This window comes from Arvicanthis niloticus, chromosome 1 (assembly GCF_011762505.2).
Source record: "Arvicanthis niloticus isolate mArvNil1 chromosome 1, mArvNil1.pat.X, whole genome shotgun sequence".
Classification (NCBI taxonomy): domain Eukaryota; kingdom Metazoa; phylum Chordata; class Mammalia; order Rodentia; family Muridae; genus Arvicanthis; species Arvicanthis niloticus.
The window spans coordinates 69,874,323-69,897,606 of NC_047658.1; the positions used below are offsets into that span (position 1 = coordinate 69,874,323).

Here is a 23,284-nt window from a genome sequence, read left to right on the forward strand (position 1 = left end):
TTGTTGTTTATGTGTTTGCTTGTTTGGGTGGGTGTGTGGATGGTTTAATTTAGTTGGTTGTTGTTTACTGATTGTTTTGTTGCTTTTGAGACAGGGTCTCACTGTGTAACTTGGTCGGCCTCAGATTCCAGAGGTCTCCTTGCCTCTGGCTGCCAGGGGCTGGAACAGCTCCCTGTTCTAGTCTGCCCGCTCCTGTGCTCCTGTTCTGCAGTCAGCCCAGCCTGGCATCTGCTGTCAGCAGAGAAATCCCTCTCCGCACCTTAGCTCAGGCCAAGTCTCCATTTGGCATCCTCTCCCTTTATACTGTTTTCAGACTCCATCTTCATGTTTCTCTCTAGTCCTTCCTTGAAGTTCCCTTCCGGGGATTTCATCCACATATAGTTCGTTTGTCCAGACCCTAAAGAATCCCTGAATCTTGATGATCCACTTGCCATATGGGCCTCTCCTGCATCCTCAGGAGAGGGTGGATAGAAGCTGCAAAGCACGTGCTAGGCTGCTGAGTGCTTGTTTTGTTTGTTTGCTGTGCAGCTCCCGTAAGCAGGAGCATGGTAGTGTATAGAGGAATGGCTGGTGCATGTGGGGATATATATCCCTCCTTGGACAGTTTCCTTCTGCCCAGACCTTCAGGGTTATGTGCTGTAACAACTCTGATAAAGAGATTCTTTAGTACTTGCTAATCAAGATGTTTGTTCAACCCTTTTAAAGCCAACAGGTACTACTGAGCATATGTATCTCCACCCCCTCTGCCCTGGGCCTAGGCCTGGGCTATACAGATAAGGTCCACAGGGTCTGGGTGTGGATGCTGGAAGGTTGGCTGAATCAGTCATGTTAGCTTCAGCTCCAAGGATGATAGGACCCCATGGCAGCTATAGGCTGTGCGTATGTCCCTCCTCCTGTGGCTGGCCTCACTCCTACCCCAGCTCCAATGAAACTCAGCTAGCTTAGCTCCCAACTCACTGAAGCCTCCCGGACCAATTGATTCAGCTTACTAATGGCTCCTTTCCCCATGTTCCCAAGCTCCAAACCTCATCTCTGACAGCTGGGCAGGTCAGTGTTTACCTCTCTTCTATCTTGAGTCCTCCGTGAGGGCAGGAGCCATGTCTGTTTATTGTCCACGTGAGCTGATCAGAGAAAGTAGGTCCTAAACTTATAGGAGGCCTGATGAGCCACCAGCAGAAGTCTGATGATCGTTTCATGAACTAAGAAGAACTATGCAAGTCTCCAAAGTAGAGACTTAACTTCTAACAGGTTAACAAAGGTCTGGTTTTAGGATTTGGCAAATGATCAAAGACCAGTGCCTCTGATGAGAGGTACACAGTGAGACCCAGCTCATAAGTAAAGGTCAGGACCTGTTTCCATGTGGCTTAGCCTCTTAGTTCCCTTCCACCGGAGCAGAGGATAAAAGAATAGGTAGCATAAACCACAACCAGTGACCCAAAAGATCTGTCGGCTGCTACAGCCAGAGCACCAAATGGGACGAGTGTCCCCTGTAAACACCAGACCCTCAGGATCTTGGGATAAGGCACACAGAAGCTTAGAAGTCCTGCAGAGAACCCAGAGGATGTACACACAGCAGCCCATGGCCATTGGTCCTCGTGGAAGGAACGAGGCATTTGCTGCAGAGGCAGTCTCCTCCCAAATGCTGTAACCCAGGTCTTCATGACCCAGTCCTCCCACGCATTGGTCTCCTAGCTTCCAAGCCCTCATCTTGACCTGGCCTGCCTGGGGTTATGTATTGAAGCTCTAGTCCGTGCCCTCACAAGTGCCCAGTTTGGAGCAGAGGGCAACACTGGCCTCTTGGCTCTTTCCTGGCCTGAGATGTTATTTTAGAAGGAAGAACTGCAAACCAAAAATAACACCCTTCCTGTTAGCCTAGACCTCCCCAGAACACAGTTGTGCCTCCAGACTCTGCCAAGCATCCCAGCCTGACACAGCTTGTTCTTGGTCACCAGGAAGGCCTGCCTAAGGACCTGCTCGGCTTGTCCACCTTCCCTCAGTGCTTAGAGATCTGGACTGACAGGGACAGTACTGACTATCTGCCCAGCCCCCTTGGTCATGGTTAGGAAACTAGAGAGAGATACCCAGCTCTCTTCCCCTTACTCCACTGTGCCTCACCTGTTTCACTCTGAGCTGTGGAACCAGGAGCTGTTCTGTTCACTTCTGCCTCCATTTGACATGTATTGCTCTACAGAAAGGAACAGTGGGATTTCTGAGTGTGCTCATCCTGGAGCTTCTTGAGCCAGACCTGTCTCCTGTTAGCAGGCTTACAGGGTACTGGCTGGGGAGGTGGGGCAGGTGGTAGAGTCTCCACCAGCATGGGAAAGGCTCATGGATTTGGGGACAAGAAGATCTCCCCATAGGGCCGGCTGTGCACTGTGAAGTACACGCCTGTGGTAACAGCCTCCACTTCTTTCTGTGCTGTCTCTTCCCCACCCTAGGGGCCTTAATCTGCCAGGTGGCTTCGCTGCTATATAGATCTGAGCCCCTGAGCACAGGAACCCAGCAGAATACAGAAAAGGGGAAAGTGAATGAGCACATGGCCTTGTCTATGATGGCTGCTCAAGCGAGATTCCCACCTACCTCAGCTCTGCCACTCAGAACTGCACAGCCTTGAAGTAATTGCACCCGACCTGTGTGGAGAAAGGTACCCCTACCTTGTGATATCATAGCAAGGGGTCCATAAGACAGGGTGTGTGAGGTATTTGCAAACCAGGTACCTGGAGAAATGTTAGTCAAAGGACCAAAATCACTCACTGCAATGCTGTATCCTCAGTACTAATCTAGCTGACTTCCTTCTCTCAGGATAAGAGTGAAGCCACCAGGGGAGCCCTTGCCCAAAGACCTTGTCGCCCCAGACCTTACACCCTCCCTCCCAACCTTCCTGAGGAAGAGACTCGCAGGATTGCACGGATATTTTCTTCCCAGTATTCCCAGAAGACTGATGAAGCCTGAGGGAGACAGCGCCTCAGCTCGGTTCAGCTTGCAAGACACCAGGTCTGTTTCCCTCAGCATCCTCAGGCCACTACCGTCACTCTGTTCCACGGGTGTCTTGAGACCTAATCAGCTAAGACCAGAGGAGTGTCCCAAGCCACTAGCAGCTGTCTACCAGGCCCTTGGCTTCCTTCTGTACAGAAGCGACAGCTGGAAATGATACTCTAGCACCAAAGTGGCGTGCTCATCTCTGACTGTGGGGCCTAAGGAGGCTTCTCTGAGTAGAGAAGCCAGTGTCCTTGACACAGCCTACTGCTGACCAAAGCCCACTCTCTGCTTGAATAGGACAGGTGATTTTTGCCGTAAATATTGGAAGAAGCACGAAGTATGTGCACAGATGAGAAAATTCCAGGGCCCTGTCCAGCTTGTATGTTTGGGAATGAGGTATTTTATAGATATAAATTATTTTTATGATGTATTGAATTAATCAATAGAACAGGGGAATCACCTCCTTTAAAACTGTAGTCAATTATCTGAAACCTAACCATGTTTTTAATGTAATGTTTGTTTTTACTCAGCTCTGAAATTCATTGTTCTTGCCTTTGTTTTAATAAAGTCTGGCATTTGTATTTGTGTACACAAAGTGTTTTGGGGAGGGGATGGTCACTGGGAAAAGGTGTTGGAGTTCATTTGTACTCTCAGCTGCAGAAAGAAGGGTACAACCATCACTCAGCCATCTGCAACACGGGACTAGGGTCGCCATGAGACTTCCAAGTTCTTCCATGTGTCAGATTGGCCCATGTTAGAGTGACACTAGTGTCCTGGTGGTTTGGGCTTTTGCTTGCTTGCTTGCTTGCTTGCTTGCTTGCTTGCTTGCTTGCTTGCTTGCTTGGTTGGTTTGTCTTTTCCTCTGATGGCCCTTTAAATCTCTCAGTACAGTGAAAGTCCGACCAGGACCTGGTTCCCTGTGTTACTCAGGAGGGTACTTCTGTCAGAACACAGCCAATTGGACAGCTACCATAGACAAAGCACTCTGAGGATGACTGTGAAGGGGCACAGATGTCCAGTACCAGCTGGGTAGTGAGGCTGAAAGGAGCTACCTAAGGGCCCTGCTTGTCACCCCTGTGTGTCATTTCTCTGAATCCTCACGACATTTCTATGATGCCCCTCCCACAGTTAAACTCCAGGCCAAGGAAGTCAGATACATAGCTTCTGTATAGGTAGAAAGTGCATCAGGACCCAGCCATACCCAGAGATAAGGGGCTCTGACCAAAGCAGGGTACAGCCAGTAAGTGCCCTGAATTCGGGCAGTCTCAGGCTGCTGCATCCAGGGAAGGATCCCTGAAAGAAACCAGTACTAGGGTAAAGCCCAGAGAATGGGCCAGGTCATGGACAGCTACAAAGAGAACCAGAGAATGTTCTGGGCCATGTCAGTGTCCAGCCTGGCTGAGTCTGTGGCTCTGGCCTCATCAGGAAGGCACAGGCGCTTAGACGCTGGCTTCATCCAGTCTGTGGAAATCAAATGGGGCATTTCTGAAGATGCTTCGCTGGCACCTAGCACACAATGGAAGCCTGAGAAATGTCAGCCCTTCCCACTCTTCCCAAGCACCGGGTGAGTTAGTAGAGGCAAGCCCGCTGGGTACCCAGAAGGCAGAGCACTCCAGCTTAAGGGCCAGCTGTGAACCCTCAGCCCAACCTGCCCTCATATCTCTGCTCCTGGAGTTTCACCCTGCAAACCTACCCAGTCCCTAGCCAGAGACTGGCCTTGCCCCAGGCCTCCCACTCAGCCAGAACAGAGCTTCCAGTACCTGGAGTTCCACATCCCTTGGGGTAAGAAACCTCTAGGTTCCAGGCCTAAGGGGTAAAGCCTCAGGTGAAGAAGATCACTGCCAAATCCCATTCCTGTAAATAACCTGAAGGAGTCAAGTGAGAAGAGGGCCACAGGAGGGAGGGCGGGCTGCAGACAAGGTGACCGTGTGAAACAGACGACATGAGCAGTGTGTTATTTACCAATCTCTCATCCCAGTGATAGCTCTGAGGTGACTTGACTTGACAAGTTGTATAACACGTTTATCACCACAACCAGAATGAACCCCGACTTCCTTATACATGCCCTCAACAGATGCCTGGAAACAGTGTTTCTGGTGACCCAGAGACTGTAGCAGCCAACCTTAAAACTTCCAGCAGAGGTTTGACTCTAGCTAGGCCTAGTCAGCCAAGCTCTCCTCCCTCTGGGTTTCTCCAGAACCTACTGTCTCTAGTTTGACTTCAACTTGTAGACCCTCCACCCCCACGGCTCCCACTGTCCTGGCCACCTCCAGATTAATAGCCTGGTCCAAGAAAGAGGAAACACAACCTAGATGTAACAGCACCCACCCTGCCATGGCTCTGCGCTCAAGTTCAAAACGTCCTCTACCTTCTCCACCCTATCTCCTCCCCCCTCTCCTTTTAGTCTCCCTTCGATGTCACCTGGCTCCCAGGTTCAGCTGTGTGCAGTCAAACCACCCAACAGTCTTGCTGCAAGGGACTCTGCTCACGCTGCCCCATCTCACTCTGGCCCCAGCACGCCCATGCCAAGGGCCATATGCCATGAGGAATAATGATTGCAGCAGATAGAGCCAAAGTGTGTTATAGGTTACCGGCAAGTCAGGCTTGCCCTGTTCTAGCTGTGTGACCTTGGCAAGTTACTGTCCTTGACATTCAGTTTTCTGTGTAAAGCAATGATACGGGAGGGCTCTACACAGTATGTATCTACTGGGTATGTAACACCTCCGTGAAAGAAGCCAGCCACAGGAAGCCATACATTCCGTAAGATCCTACTCAAACGAAACATCTAGAACAAGCCAATTAAGGAGCAGAATAAAGAGGAGAGGCTGCCTGAAGCTGGGAGGGGGTGACTTGGGTGGGGTTTTGCTTGTTTGTTTGTCTGTTTGTCTGTCTGTTGTCTTTGAGCCATGATGAAAATGTTCCAAACTAGAATGTAACGGTTGGTCACCCTGACTGTACTAAACCTCACTGGGTGCTCTCTGTGGGCAAATCGCATGCTATGCAAAATACATTTGTTTTCCTTTGTTTTTAAGTTTAGGATCCCGCTTTAGTAATACCTGCTTCCTAGGGATATGGGAAATAGAAGTGATGGGCCTAAAATACCAAGCATATGTTGGCACCAAACTGCCCTATCTTCTCCTCTCTCTGGAGGAGAATGTCAGGTCTCGAAGAAGTGATGCCTATAATCATTGCGCAGGATCGTGGACAGCCCCTGTCCTGAGACCTTGACCTTTGGGCTCTTAAAGGTGGCAAGTGCTGTCACACACCACATCTCCTGGTCACCAAGGTAGCCCTTCTTGAAAGCTCAAAGGAGCCACATTAAAGAGCCCCAGGTCACAGAAACTAAACCAGATCTGGAACTCACTGGTCCCCTCCCTGCAGCCCGCCTCTTGTCAAGTGATCAGACTGTCAACTAGCGTCTCAGAATTAGGTTTCAGGTCAGCTGGTGCATAAGGCCGGTGCTGAGCCAGAGGCAGCAGAGAGAGCAGTGAATGGTGAGGAGGGGCCATCAGATCCTGCTGCTACCTAATGGAATGGAGCCTTAGGGTGCCCTACACTACCTGACCTTGGCTAGACTCACAGGTAAGACCCCATACCTCTCCTCAGCTCTCCCTTATCCCCTGCTCCTCTGCCTGTTCTCCCTTCCATGGATACTCACAGCCAGGAGCTGCCAGGAATCACCACAGTGTGAGAGAGAGTAAAGTAGTCTAGCTCCCGCCTGGTAAAAGATAAAGGAGCTGCAGCCCTGGGGAAGACCTTGACTCCCATATCTGTGTGACTCCTCAGGACTCTCTTGTCCTGCTGACTCCTCTGCTGGAATCTTACAAACGTCAGATGAAAAGTGTCCCTCTCCTCAGGTTCAGGAGCCCCACAGAACACAAAGGCCTCTCCAGCAAGGGTCCTGAGGCCCTTCCTGGGTAGAGATGAGGAGGGCACCTCTGGCCTGAAACCTGGCCTAGAGCCTGTGGTCACTCTGTCCAGTGGCTTCCTTGATGCAGATGTTTTGTTGGGGAGAGTTGAGTTGGACAGTGCAGGACACACTCAGCAGACACGAATGGGCCCTGTCGGCTAGAGTATCTCATGTTGTGGGTACCCCAGTAGTAGGATTGTTCTCCTCAACTTCCACCTCTAGCTGGTGGCAAAGGTCTGATGCCTGACAGGCTTCCTCAAATAACAACTGAGGTGCAGGAAGGAGGAGGTTGGGAAGCCCTGACCTCAGGGAGTTTCCTACTGTGCTGGTCATTGCAGCCTCACCACATACTCAAGTATGTCTGCCCATCCTTTTCTATTTCTGATGGGTGGCTCGGGGGTACGCCTTCAAAACTTGGGTACACCCATTGCAAGCTCTTAACCAAGTTCAGGCTTCAGTGTCTCTTGCGAGCACCTTTCCAGCAGTACCCTCACTGGTGTTAGAACCCCATCACTCCCTCCTCTCCTTGCTGCCTGCCAGCATGCTCTGACAGCCCAGCTCCCCCGCCCCAGCTCCATATTTTTCACTGGACTAAGTGTAACCTTGGCATTCACAGCCCTCTACCAAAGGGTTCTGAGGTCATCTTTGACCTCATTTCCTGCCTCCTCATTTTGGTAAGATTGCTCTGACTTAGGGCCTTCCCTATAACAGACTTCACAGAGAAGGTGGGTAAGTTGATCTCGTCCCTGTCTGGAGGCTCCGACAGAGCTAGAAAACAGTCGCAGACAGTGAGGCAATGCTACGAGGATTGCCTCGTAGGATCAGAAGTGGACAAAGTGGGTACAAGAAGGAAGCCCTGATTGACAGGGAAGCAAAAACTCCAGAGACGCACCTGGCCTCAGCGGGGAGAAACCTGCATTCAGTGCCCTCTGCAGGACCTGGCTCAACACAACACCGCCTGAGGTTCCCTCTAGCAGAAAGGACTCTGATGTCACAGTCCCGAACAGTGGCCATACATGGGTCCTTTGCCTGTCTAATCTCAGTGTTTCTCTCCAAAGAAGAGCAGAACACAGGGTTCTTCTACCAGCACCTGAGTGTCCCCAGACAGGCTTTGAAGAAGAGATTCTGAAGAACTTACCCCAAGGGCCTCTCCAGATTCAAGAGCCTTAGATTCAGGCTGTCAAGTTACCCAGAAGCCTAGCTCTCCGGAGCCAATTCAAGGCTTGGGAGAAGAGAGGTTACTAGGATGCCATGAGGAGAGCCAGCTGCTCCCACAGTACATTCCAGGCCTGGGAAGGGAATCCAGTGCCTCCCTGCTGGGAAGGAGCCAGGCCTTGCTGCTCTTCTGTAGGGCAAAGGGGAATGAGGCCTGAGCACCTGGAGGGTATTTCTCTAAACACGCCTGGACTGCTGTTCCTCGGCCAAGTTGGCTTTAAAGGCTCTGGGCCTCAGGCCTCAATCTCCAAAGGATCTGTCCCCTCCTCAGGCTTGTCTCAGTTTACAACTCAGACAGACAAGAAGACAGGCTGAAGGAAGAGCCTGGGAGAGCCAAGGCCTGACTACACCTACCCGCACAGAGTTAATTAAGCCTCTCTGGGCCCTTGAATTCCATATGATTAGTGGACCTTGGTAGTCACCCAGCCTTCTCCAGACTCATGTTTGGCATTATGAAGCATTTAGTAACTGCTGTGAATGCTCAACAAAGGCAGGACCCTGAGGAGCCAGATTACCACACTGACTAGACCTTAGGTGGTGGAACAAAGACAGCTTTATTGCTTGGCCATCAGAACAATCAGACTGGAGTCCTGTGACCAGTGGTCAGTCAACCTCTTTCCATCCTTTATTAAAATAATTTACTTATTCATATTTTATATGAATTGATGTTTTGCCTGCATGTGTGTCTGTGTAAGGATGTCAGATCTTGGAGTTACAGATAGCTGTGAGTTGCCGTGTAAGTGCTGGGAATTGAACCCAGGGACTCTGGAAGAGCAGTCAGTGCTCTTAACCGCTAAACCATCTCTTCAGTCCAACATCTTTCCATCTTAAGCCTCTATTTTCTCATCTGTAAACTGGATTTAAATACTGCCCTGCTTTTGTCAAAGTGGTTTTGAACCTAAAATTGACTAAACACAGGCTTGGACACCAGGGGCTGGTGACACCAAGCAAGCTAATGTCTCTAAGGCTCAGCTACCCTTCCTGACAGGTGTTGAGGATCACGAGAGATGACATGTGGAAAGTCCCCAACTGCAGGGGCTCCACAGCCCAGTGGCCAGGCCCTCCTGCTCTGAGCTTTCACAGAACCAACACCAGTGGTTCTCAGTTTGTGGATCGTGACCCCTTTGGAGGATGAGTATCAGATATCCTACATAACAGATATTTACATTAAAATTCATAACAGTAACCAAAATTACAGTTAGGAGGTAGCAACAAAAATGGTTTTGTGGTTGGGGTCACCACACTATGAGAAACTGTATTAAAGGGCACAGCATTAGGAAGGTTGAGAACCACTACTCTACACGTTCAGGCCCTGCCTCCCTGGGGCCATGCTCCTTTTTCTACCTCCCAAAAACCCTTTCAGACTTAGCCTGCATTGATCCTCTTGTTCCCTTACAAGCAAAAGGTCAGCTCTTCCCTTCTTTATCCCCTCTTGATATCTCCTCCCCATCCTTGACTGCAGTACAGCTTGAATTAAGTTATTTCTGGGCACTGTCTAAGCCAGCCCTCAAAGCCTTCTGGAGACCCTCCAGATAAACACACACGGGTTTTTATTCTGGGATGCCAAGCACAGAGCTCTGTGTGGATGGGGTCTCCTCAGCCTGTGCTGGCGTTTACCAGGCTGAATCCCTGGCTTAGCTCAGTGACAGGACATGAAGACGGAGTTAAACAGATATAAGAGGAGACCTTCCAATAATATCACCATCTGTTTTTCCGACAAATACAGCACTCTGGATGGGCGAGGCCCTTGTTCTCGGAGACAGGGCATCCAAGTGGGAAAGGGCATCAGAGACAAAGCTGAGGGGTGATTGATCAGTACCATGGCATGAGAGTGATACTGAGTTCAGGGAAGGACCTCTGAAGAGGCAGCCTTTGAGGAGGAATGTGAAGGTGGTGAGGAGGCAATCTGCAGGTGCCTGAGAGAGCTGTATTCCAGATGATGGAACCCAAGAGCTCCCATGAGACTACAGCTCAGTGAGTGAGTGGGGGAAAGTGGGGGAAGGGGAGCCCTCACGAAGAGCCCTGACCAAGGTGCTAAAATGCTTTTGATAACATGCGAAGTCAGTGGACTGTCTAAAAACTAGGAGAGTGACAGATAAAGGCTTGGATGTAGGTCTCCAATGGAGACCACTTCCTACCTCTGCTATTTAGACCCAACTTTCCTGAGTTGGTGTATAGCTCCGTCGAGTTTAGTGGTCCTTAAGATCCAGTCAGGGCTGGGGATGCAGCTCACCTTAGCATACACAAAGCCCGAGGTTTGATCCTCAGCACCTTGGAAACTGGATGTAGTGATGGACTTGGGAAGTGACTAGCATAAAGATCAGAAGTTCAAAGTTGTCGTTGGCTTCATAGAGAATTTGAAGCCATCCTGGCCTACAAGAGACCCTATCAAAAGAGAAAGATGGGGGGAAAGAAACATGAAATGATTTTCAGTTTTACCTCAACCCCTCCTCGGGGCAGAAACCATTCTTCTACACTAGGACTCAGGCGTCCAAATGAACCCAGCAGCTGTGGGTCCCAGCCTCAGTCCACATCCCACATACTTGTCCCCGCTCCCTTCACTAGCTATTCATTTTTCTCACTACAAACCAAGCTCCTTGAAGACAAATCCAACCAAGCCTGTTCCGTCTGTATCTTGCCTTACCCATGCCTAGTACAGTGGGCAAGGAATAGCTGATGAGTCAATAGTCACTCACTCAACATGAATTAGCACAACACCACCTTCCCATTGACAGTAGTTTTCAGGAGGAGATGACAGCAAGCCTGAGTCCTTGGTTTCTGGAAGTATAAGTTGAAGAAGCATCACAAAGGAAAAAAATATATATATATGGCATACCTAAAATAAGACACCTGGCCTGGTTCCTACCCTTTGATACCTGAATGTTTCCAATTAATGAATTGAAATTTTACATATTTTTATTTTATATATATAGTTATTTATATATTATATGTATATTTATCAAATGAATGATATATATCAATGAGATAGGCATATCTATATTCATACACACACACACATATATCCTCATTGACCCAAGAAAGGGTAAATGCACCTAAGCTAAGCCTTAGAAGACAGGACCACAGCCCAGATTTTTCTAACCACTGGCCCAGAATCTTGTTTCCCCATAGGGAACAGAGTGCACACTGTTTACAATTCTATGAGACTGACCCTGGCCCTAGCCCTAGCCCTAGCCCTGGCCCTGGCCCTGGCCCTGGCCCTGGCCCTGGCCCTGGCCCTGGCCCTGGCCCTGGCCCTGGCCGTGAGAATGGACCATTAAAGGGTGTAGGACTTCAGCACACCAAGAGAGTATCTGAGTTGGTGAATCAGTAGATGTGCACTGCCAAGAGATGGCCTCAATACAGAAGGCCTGATGCACAGAAGCCTAGTTAAAAGAACATAGGGCCACCCATGATGGTGTGCCAGTTTCCCAGCATACCTGAGGCTAAACCAAGCCCTTCACTTCAAAAGATCTCCTGGGTAACCAGCAGAAAGTGCACACATCAACACACACACACACACATGCACACATGCAGACAGACAGACACATGTCTGCCCTGGCATTGTTTGTGTATTGCCTTGACCTAAGACTAACTGATTCTGTCTTCAGCTGAGAAGAGTCTCCTCAGTGACTTGAGAGGGTGCGTGATTCAAGCCATGCAGAGCAGCTGTAAACCACCCTAGACAGCAGAAGCGTTCGTGTGTCAGACCTCAGACCCCAGACCCATTGGGAAATGAAGGGCAGCGGAGTACTAAGGCCAGGTTCCACCAACAGACCAGCAATCAGGAAACCTTACAGAGATGGGGGCAACTGGCACTGAGGAGAATCTGCCTTTTTTATACAGAGGAAGGTACAGCCAGGCCAGGCATGGCAGCGCAGGAATACAATCCCAGCAGTAAAGAGCTCAACGCTAGATGATTTCAAGTTCAAGGCTGCCCTGGGAAATTTAATGAAACTTTTGTCTCAAAAATAATAATAGAGAGTACTGGGTATGTATCTCTGTGGTAGAGGTTTGCCTTACACTAGGCCCTAAGTCCAGTCCCCTACGGGAGTGGTATATATTCAGGCATCCTTTTAAGGAATATTGTTTAGTCCAGGATGAATAAGTATCTCCTTGAGTCACAAGGAATGTTCCCCTGTTTGGGAAAGAGGCATGAAGCACCTCAGAGGGGCTTGATCAGTGGGGAAGCATCAAAACCCTGGGAGAACAGAGTCAAGGCCAGGCCTGCTGCCTACCAAGACGTCGGCTTTTTAGCTATTCAGTGATAATACCACAGGCCCTATCTGCTCCCCCCAACATACCTCCTTAAGCCTCTGTGCAAAGGTGACAGGGATTGTTAGGTGTGGTATATGAACCAAACTCAGGCAGGTTAAGTGAGACAGTACCCAGGCTTCTCACTTTGTAAAGCCCCTTCAGAGTGCTGTGGGTCTCTGGAAACGAGACAGAGCCAAGCAGCCCAGACCCCATCTGTTCCCCTGGTCTATCTCCTGCAGCTTCCTCCTGGAACTGAAGCAAAGGATTGCCAGGCATCCTCTTTCTTTGAACTTCAATAGGCAACAAAGGAACCAGGTCCATCCTCCGGGACCATGGTTGGGCTTCAGCCGTCAGAAGTACCTCCCACAACAGCTGTGAAGTTCCTGGGGGCTGGCACTGCCGCCTGCTTTGCTGACCTCCTCACCTTCCCCCTGGACACTGCCAAGGTCCGCCTGCAGGTGGGTGCCTTTGGCCAATGGCTGTGATTCACGAGGAAGGGGCTGCTTCTACATACACAGCATCAGCCCATGTACCAACATGCTCTTCCTCACACACAGCTAAGGGAAGGCCGCCCCCTAGCCTGCCTTGGTCCCCACCACCATCCCTCGGGACCAAACAATCCAAATACCTTGACATGAGGTGGCAGGGCTCTTTACTGCTTAGCCCTGCTATGTAAACCATAAAGTGGAAACTAAAGGTAAGGAAGTAACGGTGTGAGCGTGAGTAAGCCTCTAACCATCTATTAGACAGGGAAAGCAAACCCGCCCCTCTGGTGTGTGGGTGGACCAAGATGCTACACCGAATAAGAACTGCTTTGTGAACCGCAGCGTGCTGCAGACTTGGCCGTTTTCACCCTGATTTGATAATCGTGCTAGTCCCAAGACCCTACAGGCATCCTGCACGCACAGCCCCGCCCTCCCAGGCCGCCCATCAACTCTTCAGGCCCTGTTCTTGTTCCCCAGATCCAAGGGGAGAACCCAGGGGTGCAGAGCGTGCAGTACCGCGGCGTGCTGGGTACCATCCTGACTATGGTGCGCACGGAGGGTCTCCGCAGCCCCTACAGCGGGCTGGTCGCCGGCCTGCACCGCCAGATGAGCTTTGCCTCCATTCGAATTGGCCTCTACGACTCTGTCAAGCAGTTCTACACCCCCAAGGGAGCGGACCGTGAGTGCCAGCACCCGAGGACACCGAGGAACACCCATGGACACCCAGGGGTGGGAAACCTGGTTAGCAGCTGGAGTGTGGGTCAAGGACATGGAGTTGTCCACCGAGCAGAGTAGGGGAGGGGCAAGCTGATGACAGACACTGGTGAGATTCTGACAGTGTCAGAGACTCCTAGTTCTCTCTGCCTGCCCCAGACTCTAGCGTCGCCATCAGGATTCTGGCAGGCTGCACCACGGGAGCCATGGCAGTGACCTGCGCCCAGCCCACCGATGTGGTGAAGGTCCGATTTCAAGCCATGATACGCCTGGGGACTGGAGGCGAGAGGAAATACAGAGGGACTATGGATGCCTACAGAACCATCGCCAGGGAGGAAGGGGTCAGGGGCCTGTGGAAAGGTAAACTTGGCTTTTCCTCCCTGAGGGCTGAGACAGGGAATCCAGAAAGGAGGAATTCCCAAAGCATGGTTCAACATCATGAGAACACTACAAATACAGTACACCACACACTGGCCACAGGATGTCAAATACTGTCCAGCTTACCAGTCATCACCTGCATAGGCCACCCTGGGAGAGAGTCAGAAAGGAACACAGGACATCCACTTCTCAGGGACTTATTTCAGAAGATCTAAGGAGGCCAACACAGCTTATGCCACAGGCAGGGGGCCAGAATGCAGGCAGGAAGTGGAAAGGCCGTGCTGGCTCTAAAAAGTACCTGGTCTCAAAGGCCAAGAAATAGAAAGAAGGAAGGCCTTCAGAGGACAGAGAGCAGAGAGCGAGGCAGGGAGGAAGCAGCACAGCTGTGGAGCCGGTTGTGGTAAGATGAGTGAGGAGACTTCCTTGGGGGTGAAGACTGTAGACTTCCCTATGTGTTTAGCCCTTGGCAAATGCCAGGATCTCTCCTTCACTTAGACCACCATTCCCATGATCCCTTGCAGGAGAAAAATGGTCTTGTGGTTGTTTAAGGGCAGGACACCTCAGTCACAGTGCTGCCAGGCAGTCCCTCACTGGTGTCCCAACCATGGCCAGCCTGTCCTCTTCTCAGTGAAACCTGTCTCCTAGGGCCCTGCCATGATCTGTCACTGTCCTGGGCCCAGCCTCCTTCCTCCTTCCCCTTTCCTGGGTCTGAGGAAGGCATGTTGAAACTTTGACAGAGTGCAAATTATGTTCCACATGTAGCCAAACCTTGTGTTTCTGTTTGTGAAGATGCAGGGGGTTTAAAAGCTGATAACTCCAGAAGGAAAGGTGGGATCTGTGGCTGAGGTATGGTCCCCTGGCTGAGACATTGCTATAGGACATGGTACCCAGGGAGCGTTGCATTCCTCAGTCCCTGCTGCCTTCCTAACAGGGACTTGGCCCAACATCACAAGAAATGCCATTGTCAACTGTGCCGAGATGGTGACCTATGACATCATCAAGGAGAAGCTGCTGGACTCTCACCTGTTCACTGGTGAGAGTGGGTAGGGAAACAGGAGTGGGTACCACCCAGAGGCAACAGAGACTCCAAAAAGGCAGAGAGAGGAGCAGTGGCCCAGTTCAGGGTTGTAATGAGGAAAGAGGCCTAGGCCAGAAGCAGAGCCCTGGGTTCTAGGGCCAGCACCAGACTCAGTGTATCTGTGACAGTTACTTGCCTACTGACTTCAGTTTCCCAAAAAAAAGTCTGTGGCTTTCTTACTCAGAGCTGCTGACTAGTAAGTCCTGCTAACTTCCACCATTAACCAAGAGCTCATCCTTGAGCACTGCTCCAGAAAGTCAAGGTTACACTGGAGACTCAATGACCACATCTGTGCCATATGTACACCTGCTTCAGCCCTGGAATCTGCTCTTCCCTCCCCTTCTACAGACAACTTCCCCTGTCACTTTGTCTCTGCCTTTGGAGCTGGCTTCTGTGCCACAGTGGTGGCCTCCCCAGTGGATGTGGTAAAGACCCGATACATGAATGCTCCCCCAGGCAGGTACCGCAGCCCTCTACACTGTATGCTGAAGATGGTGGCCCAGGAGGGCCCCACAGCCTTCTACAAAGGGTAAGCTGTCACCTTCTGCCACCAGCATGCTTTCCAGAAAACTTGGGTTCTTGCTCTCCTGTCTTCTCTTCTTCTCTTCTTCTCTGCCTTTTTCTTTCTCTCTGACTGAGTCTCATGAATTTCAGGCTGGTCTAGAACTCACTATGTAGCCAAGAGTGACCACGACATTCCATCCTCCTGGCTCTCCTCTGAGCACTGCACTGTAGGCACACCCCATCCCAAGTACTTACAACAGAAGCCTTACTAAGAAAGAAGTAGGCCCAGGCTATGTAAAATTATTATTTGTCTTCAAATATTTTGGGCAGAAGAGGTTTTTTCCCCCACCTGCTGCCCTGACCATTCACCACCACAGTCACGGCAGCAGAAACACCATATTTACTACACCAACACTCAGGGTTCCTGTGCCTTTGCATAGAAGGCCTATCCTTTAAAAACTTACCATTATCACCATAATGCATGCGCGTGCGTGTGTGCGCGTGTGTGATATGTGCCTGGGTACCTTGCTGCAGCACATGTGGGGTCAGAGGACAACTCTGTGGAGTTGGTTCCCTCCCCCAACCTCTACATGGCTCCAGGGGTCAAGTTCAGTCCAAGGGCGTCCTCCTTTGCAGTATCACCTTAGCCCACTAGGATGCCTTTCCCTCAACATCTGCACAATCTAAATCTTAGCCAATTTGCAGACTAGTTCCAATGCCAGCTCCTCCCTCACACTGTCACACGTAAGTTTTCCCTCCTCCCATGAGCCTCAGCAATACCATTTGATCCACTTACAGAGTAATTCCACCTTTTACAAAATTAAGTTCATCTTCATGCTAGTTCACAAGCCCCTTGGAGCTAAGGCTGGTGGCTCATCCATCTTTTATCATCTGAGGATCCAACCACAGAGCAAGCATTCACTCGTGCAGGTTCCTCACTAGCATCCCGAGAGCCAAGGTACTTTATATACGTTGTATATCACAACAACACTCTGAACTGGGTAGTAGCTCCTACATTGCACTTCAAAATAGTAACTTGTCCAAGATCACAAAATGGCAGGGCCCTGGCTCTGAGGCCACACCCACTGCGGTGCTGCTCATCCCAGTGGGAAGGGCTTTGCTTGGCTCCTACCTCAAGGCCTTTAGCAGGTCTTTTCTGGTGTGTGATGTTAAGTTGAACCCGACAGACAGACAGAAGGCACTGGAGATTCTCTGTCTGGGACTAACATACTTAACGTGTCACCTGATACTGCTTGTCTCAGTGTCTTCAGCTAGTGCCTCAGTTTACTGTGTGCCAGGCTCTGGCCTTTGGCTCTCTCGAAGAGTCACAGATAAGTAGGTGACATTGATGGAACAGTGCTGTCCCCCACTGACTCACGTGACCATGTGACTAACCTGTAAGGAGATTACTGCTACACACTCTTATTTTAGGTTCTGTGAAACAAGGTTTCAGGTTGTTCAAACTGGCCTCGAACTCCTGATCTTCATGCCTCTGTCTCTCAAGTACCAGGATCACAGGCATATGTCAGACCCCAGCTTTTATTGTCCTCACTTTCAAGATGAGGCACCTGAAGCTGGAGGAGCTAGGAGTTTAGCCCAGGTTTGATTAGACTCCAGAATTTGGATACATTGCCACAGTCCTTGTGAAGGTTTAAGAACAGCCATGACCAGCTATGTATGGTGGCTGAAGCAGGGGTGTTGCCTTGAGTTCAAAGCCAGCCAGAGCTACACAGTAAGGCCTCTCATACCCTTCCCACAAAGAAAATGTCATGGCATGTGGCTGCCATGCCCAACTGAGTCCTGCAGCATGAAGAACCACCCTCCAGGCCAGAAACAGATAAGGAACAGTCCAAGCTGAGGAAAAAGCAATGTGCGTAAAGGGACAGGAGAGGGCCTGGCATCGTCAGAGCATGCAAGGTAACTTGCTGAGTCTGGCAGGAATCGAGGGGCCTGAACAATCAGAGTGGCTGAGATGAGGGACCAGAGAATGGGCTCCTCCCTTCCTCTGAGCAGCACAGACAGGTAGACACTTTCTCCCAAGGTACTCCAGAGGCCCAAAGAGCTTTCTGGAGGTGAGCTGAATCTGGTGCCATGCTCCCTCCACCCCACCCCCAATCCACTTCTTGAACCCTAGTTGGGCCTTCTCTGGGTGGAAATCTGGATGCAAATGAGCCCAAAGCCCTTAGCTAGCATTGGGATGAGTTGGCCAGGCAGTGTGTCTCAACCCTACAGTGGTATTTACCAACTTTGTGGTCTGAGTTACTCAGCTTCTCTGACCTCAGTAACTAACAAAGGAACTGGCAGCCAGGAGTGTGGGCACACAGACCTCGAGAATTAACTTCCTACACAGTAACCTGCCTTAACAAGTTAGCTTTCTTTCCTTTTCTGATCCCAACTTCTGCCTAGATCACTTCAGTACAGAGACCAAAGATGAAACAGATCTCAGAAAAGACTTGTGACATTTCATTCGGCCAGCATGGGGACAACATAGTAGGTGTGCTTGTGCCTCCCAATCTGCTTCACTCACTTGGGAGCTGTTTCTCTCCTCAGATTCATGCCCTCCTTTCTGCGGCTGGGAGCCTGGAACGTGATGATGTTTGTAACCTACGAGCAGCTGAAGCGGGCCTTAATGAAAGTCCAGGTACTGCGGGAATCTCCATTTTGAACAAGGCAAAATCTCCATTTTGAAAAGTACCACATGGTACTTTTCTCATAAAAAAGGCTGCCTGGAACAGAACAAAACCTCTCTGCCCAGGGGCTGCAGGCCCACCCACATTAAGGAATCCTGCACTGTTGCTGTTGCTGTCTTGAGAAACTGAACTAAAAGAGGAGGAGACTTTTGGTCTTCCATGTTTCATCCTAAAACACCTTTGTTTTGCACTGACCTGATGGGAAATAAATTATATTAATTTTTAAAACCCTTCCGGTTGGATGCCTAACATTTAGGCAAGAGACAACAAAGAAAACCAGAGCCAACCCCTTTGAAATGCAGGATTAAATGGCACATAATAAACAGAAAAGGCCACAGGCATTGGGAAGATCTGCCCACTGTGTTGTCCTTGAATCAAACAAAATGGCTGGAGGGACCCCTCAGCTTCAGCACAAAGCTGTGACTTTAGCCTTCCCAGTCACCAGATGACTCCGCCCCTCCATTATGAGTCTGCCAAGCAGACTCCATCAGGATTCTGCAGAAAATGAGAAAGGAAAAAGATCACATTGACCCTGTACAAATGCATCCTGCTGGGCCCACGGAGGACACTGGAGGATGGAGCGTGTTCAGTGGATAACAGTCCTTCCCAGTCTGCCTCATCAGGGTGTTGGGAAGATAGAAAGTGAAGCAGGCATGGCCGCACTTTCTAGCAAGACCTGTCTACAAATGTAAACATGAGGACAATGTTTTAGGAGAGATTCTGTCCAGAGAAGAAGTTTGAGGAAAATGCAGTTTGTGGTGGTGAAGCCATGTACACCTGGGCATCATGGTAAAGGCCATGGGTTACTGAAGCCAGGGGACCTGCTGCCAGGTGACATCAAAGGGCTGGGGGAAGGGCACTGCCTGTCCATCAGTCCAAAGTAGCAGGACTCAGAATCCTTAGGGAATTGTTAGGACTCAGTAAAAGAATTTCCACCTCAAGGGTGAGACTGAGAACAGTTGCTCTTCTGCCATCTCTGGGGCAGTTTCTCATCGCAGGCCCTACTTGTCAGGCTCCTGGCCAACCTGCCCACACTTCCTCCCACTCTCGCTGCCTTTGGCTGCACAGCCTTTGTGCTACCTGTTAAGACTTCAGCCTTCCATCTGCAAAAGGGAGAGCGAAGAACAGGACCAACTTCCAAGCTTAAGACTGCGCATCTGGCAACGAAATGGCTCAGCGGGGTCAATTCCTGGGACCCACATGGTGGAAGGACAAAACAGACTCTTGCAAACTGTCCTCTGAGCTCCATATGAGTGTCCTATGCAGGTGACTGTACATATGTACAAACACAATAAAGACAAAAACAAATGTAAAAAAATAAAAAGTTTTGCTGAATATGGTGGTTTGAATGAGATGTCCCCCATATGTCTCAGGCATTTGAATACTTGGTCCCCAGTTGTTGGTGGCTGCTTGGGGAAGTTTAGAAGATGTGGCCTTTTTGGAAGAAATGTGTCACTGGGGACTGGCTTGGAGAGTCCAAAACTCCCAGTTTTTCTGATTTTTTGTTTTGAGATGTGAGTTCTTATTAGCTACTCCAGTTGCCATGCTGTCTGCTGCCCGGCCTCCTGACCATGAGGGACTTTTACCCCTCTGTAACTGTAAGCCCCAAATAAACCTTCCTTCTGTAAGATGTCTTGGTAAAGGTGTTTCACCACAGCAACAGAAAAATAACTAAGACAGTGCACATCTTTCAAACTGTCTTACACTGCCATACATGTGACAGTGTCTTTTCCTGCTTCTTAGGAGGTTGGTTGGTTCTGATATGGGTTCTGGGAATCAAACTCTGGTCCTCTGCAAGAGCAATGAGTGCTCTTACCTGTGGAGCCATCTCTCTGGCAAACCCCAGGGTGTGGCCTCACACTCAGAAATCCGCCTGCCTCTCCCTTCTATGTGAACATGGTGGGCAGCTCACAAAAACCTGTAACTCCAGGTCAAAGGGATCAGACCCTTTCTTCTGTCTTCCTTGAGCACTGCTTGCATGGTGCACATACACACATGCAGGCACACACTCCTACACATAAAATTCAAATAAATAATTTTTTTTTTTTTAAAGTACAGGAGGAGCTTAGTAATGTCATTTCTTCCTCCTTCGGCCAGGCTCAGCATCCTCCTAAATTCCAACTGTAGCTTGAGATCATCTTCATATACAAAGGAGATAGTTGAACTAAAAGCAAAATAAGTTATCATGGTTTAATGTCCCTCACAGCCTTCAATCCAAAAATCTGTACTTAGAAGATCCTCTTTCTGTTGACTTAACCGACATATGCAAATCACTCAAGAGAGACTTCCTGGTCTCTCTCCCGGAAGTTCCTGGGGCTGGAAACTGTCTTCTATATTAATTTCTATGTTATTAGAAGAGGAGATTATATAGATGGAGGAGAGGAGGAGGTGGGAACGGGGAGCAGGGGAAGGAGGAAGAAGATCTGGGAGGTTGGGGGTATTCTTTGTTTAGTTTTTGACACAGTCTGATGTAGTTCAGACTGGCCTGAATTTACTATGTAACAGAGGATGTCCTTGAACTACTGATCTTCCTGCCTCTGCCCCTCCAAGTACTGAGGTGCCAAGAGCATATCACGAAGCCTGGCTCGAAAGGATTTTGATGAGAGGAGGATGCGGCAATTTTTGGGTCCAGCCTTTCGGAGAAGGGAAGATTGGTGAATAGTCTGGGGGCCCCTAGGCAGAGCACCAGGCTTCTCTCCTGAGTTCTCCAGCTTGTTGCTTTGTTCTCAGAATCAAACTCAGGGCTCTGTGGTAGGCAAGCATGCTGCCATCTGAGCTCCATCCTCTGCCCACTTAAAAGTGCAGCTTGAAGCAGTTCATCTAAGGGTCACTCCAAAGACTCTGTACCCTTGTAGTCCTGGCTTCAACTTCTGCCTCCAGGAACTGATGTGAGCTCACCCACAGAGCCCACCCAGGGAGTTGGATCCCTGAGTTCTGGGACCCCAGCAGTCCTCATGTGCCTATCCTCAGTTGAGTCATTCCAAAGAAATCCAGAACCTGGAGAGCCGGCTTAGCAGTTGGGGCATGCAGAGCTCCTGCAGGGAATCTGACTTCAGCTCCCATGTCAGGCAGCATGGCTGCCTGTGATTCCAGTTTTAGGGAATCCATATCCCGTGCTTCTGGCTGTCACTCACACGCACATGATGTGTCTCCTCCCCACAGTACACACTTTAAAATAAATCAAATTAAAAAAAAAGAAATCTGCTTTTCCTCAAACTCTTCTAGTATATCAAGCAGAAATAAACTAGTTTGAACCTAAATTCAACTACAATACTGACACAGTAGAACCCTGAAGAACATTGGCATTTTTCTTTCATTTCTTCTCATTTGTTTGTTTGTTCTGTGTCTTTCTATGTAGCCCTGGCTGTCCTGAAACTTGCTATATAGACCAAGCTGGTCTCGAACATAGAGATCTGCCTATTTCTGCCCTCTAAGTACTGGAATTAAAGGTGTGCACTGCCACACCTGACCTTCTTTGTGGTTTTTTCTTTCTTTCTTTCTCTCTCTCTCTCTCTCTCTCTCTCTCTCTCTCTCTCTCTCTTTCTTTTTTTTTTTTTTTTTGGTTTGGTTTGGCTTTCCAAGACAAGGTTTCTCTGTTTAACAGTCCTGTCTATCCTGGAACTCCCTCTGTAGACCAGGCTGGCCTTGAACTCACAGAGATCTGCCTGCCTCTGCCTCCCAAGTGCTGTGACTAAGCACCACCATGCCCAGCCATTTTGGCCTTTTTCATATGCACTTGATCTGGTTGCTCCTCCCCTGTTCTTCTCTCCATCTTTTCCCCACACTCTGCTCACGCCCATCAGTAGTCCCTTCACCACTACCATAGCACCTTACTCTCTCATCCTCCCCTCAGCCCCTCCTTAAAACCCTTTCTCCTGCCATGGTCCCCTTTCTCCTTTCATATCTTACTTATACCTCCCACCACCCCATGAATGCACATCCACATATCCAGGTACACACACACACACACACACACACACACACACACACACACGAAACTAGGATCCACATATGAAAGGAAGGAATATACAGATTTTAAAAGCAGTCACGGTTGCTATGACAACATCCAGGGGAATCCTGAGAGGAGGGGCTGACAGTGCAACTGACAGTTCCTAGGGTCTCCTTAAGAATGGTTGGAGCAAAGCAGTTGTGCATCCCTCACAAAACACACCTCGAACACCACCACCATCACTGCTGCCACCTGCTTACCTTCCGGAGTAACAGCAACAAGGCTCACGTGTCTACCAGACTTGGGAACAGCAGTAGTTATTTCAACTGAGCTCTGATCTCTGCCTACTTTGAAGAAGACACCTGGTTTGCTCAGGGGCCACCACCACTACAGGGCCAGCATAGGTGAAGAGTTTGGCAGCTATTGATCAGGTAGCTGAATGCCTGCACCCAACAGCTTCAGCCTTTAGAAGAAGAGATATTGGTGGCTCAACTACAACTCTTGCTTCTTAGTACCAGGCAAACCTGGGCTACATAAAACACTGTTTCACAAAACCCTGTTTTGGAAAGAAGTATGGGGTGCTGGGAAGTCATCTCAGTCAGTAAAATGCTTTGTGGCAAAAGCATAGAGACCTGAGTTCAGATCCCCAGCACCCCAGCAATTGCATAATCTCAATGCTGAGGAGGCAAAAACAGCAGGGTGCCTGGGCGTCTGGACTGTGCTGGGATTAAAGGAATGTGCCACCACTGCCCGGCATAAATGTAATTCTTTTTTTTTTTTTTTTTTTTTTTTTTTGGTTTTTCGAGACAGGGTTTCTCTGTGTAGATAAATGTAATTCTTAATTTGAATTTGAATTAACAATTAAAAAGTTACATCTTGGCCGGGGCGGTGGTGGTGCATGCCTTTAATCCCAGCACTTGGGAGGCAGAGGCAGGTGGATTTCTGAGTTCGAGGCCAGCCTGGTCTACAGAGTGAGTTCCAGGACAGCCAGGACTACACAGAGAAACCCTGTCTCAAAAAAAAAAAAAAAAAAAAGTTACATGTTGCACGCATCAAAGATACAAAGGATTGCCCACTGCTTACCTCATGGCTCCTTCACGGTGAGTCTTGCCCATCTGTGCCCACTGC

General features: G+C 49.5%; 2 protein-coding genes across 3 annotated transcripts in view; both read left to right on the forward strand.

The window, feature by feature from the left end:
- The window catches only part of C2cd3 (C2 domain containing 3 centriole elongation regulator), a 94,533-nt gene extending 90,973 nt beyond the window's left edge, over window positions 1–3,560 (forward strand). Inside the window, exon 33 of the mRNA XM_034498349.2 lies at window positions 2,803–3,560. Coding sequence (XP_034354240.1) covers window positions 2,803–2,952 — 150 coding nt within the window. The 3' untranslated portion in view covers window positions 2,953–3,560. The remainder of the gene's footprint in view (window positions 1–2,802) is intronic.
- Window positions 3,561–6,310: 2,750 nt separating this feature from the next.
- Window positions 6,311–19,615, forward strand: Ucp3 (uncoupling protein 3). 2 transcript variants are annotated; one of them, XM_076938799.1, is made up of 7 exons: window positions 6,311–6,561; window positions 12,658–12,816; window positions 13,321–13,522; window positions 13,717–13,917; window positions 14,867–14,968; window positions 15,362–15,542; window positions 18,068–19,615. In XM_076938799.1, the coding sequence occupies exons 2-7, from the start codon at window positions 12,691–12,693 to the stop codon at window positions 18,180–18,182; spliced, it is 927 nt and encodes a 308-aa protein (XP_076794914.1). In that variant the 5' UTR covers window positions 6,311–6,561; window positions 12,658–12,690; the 3' UTR covers window positions 18,183–19,615. The 2 variants fall into 2 exon arrangements, with proteins under 2 accessions (XP_076794914.1, XP_034373986.1); XM_034518095.2 differs by having other exon boundaries at window positions 6,313–6,561; window positions 12,598–12,816; window positions 18,068–19,614.
- Window positions 19,616–23,284: the final 3,669 nt, after the last annotated feature.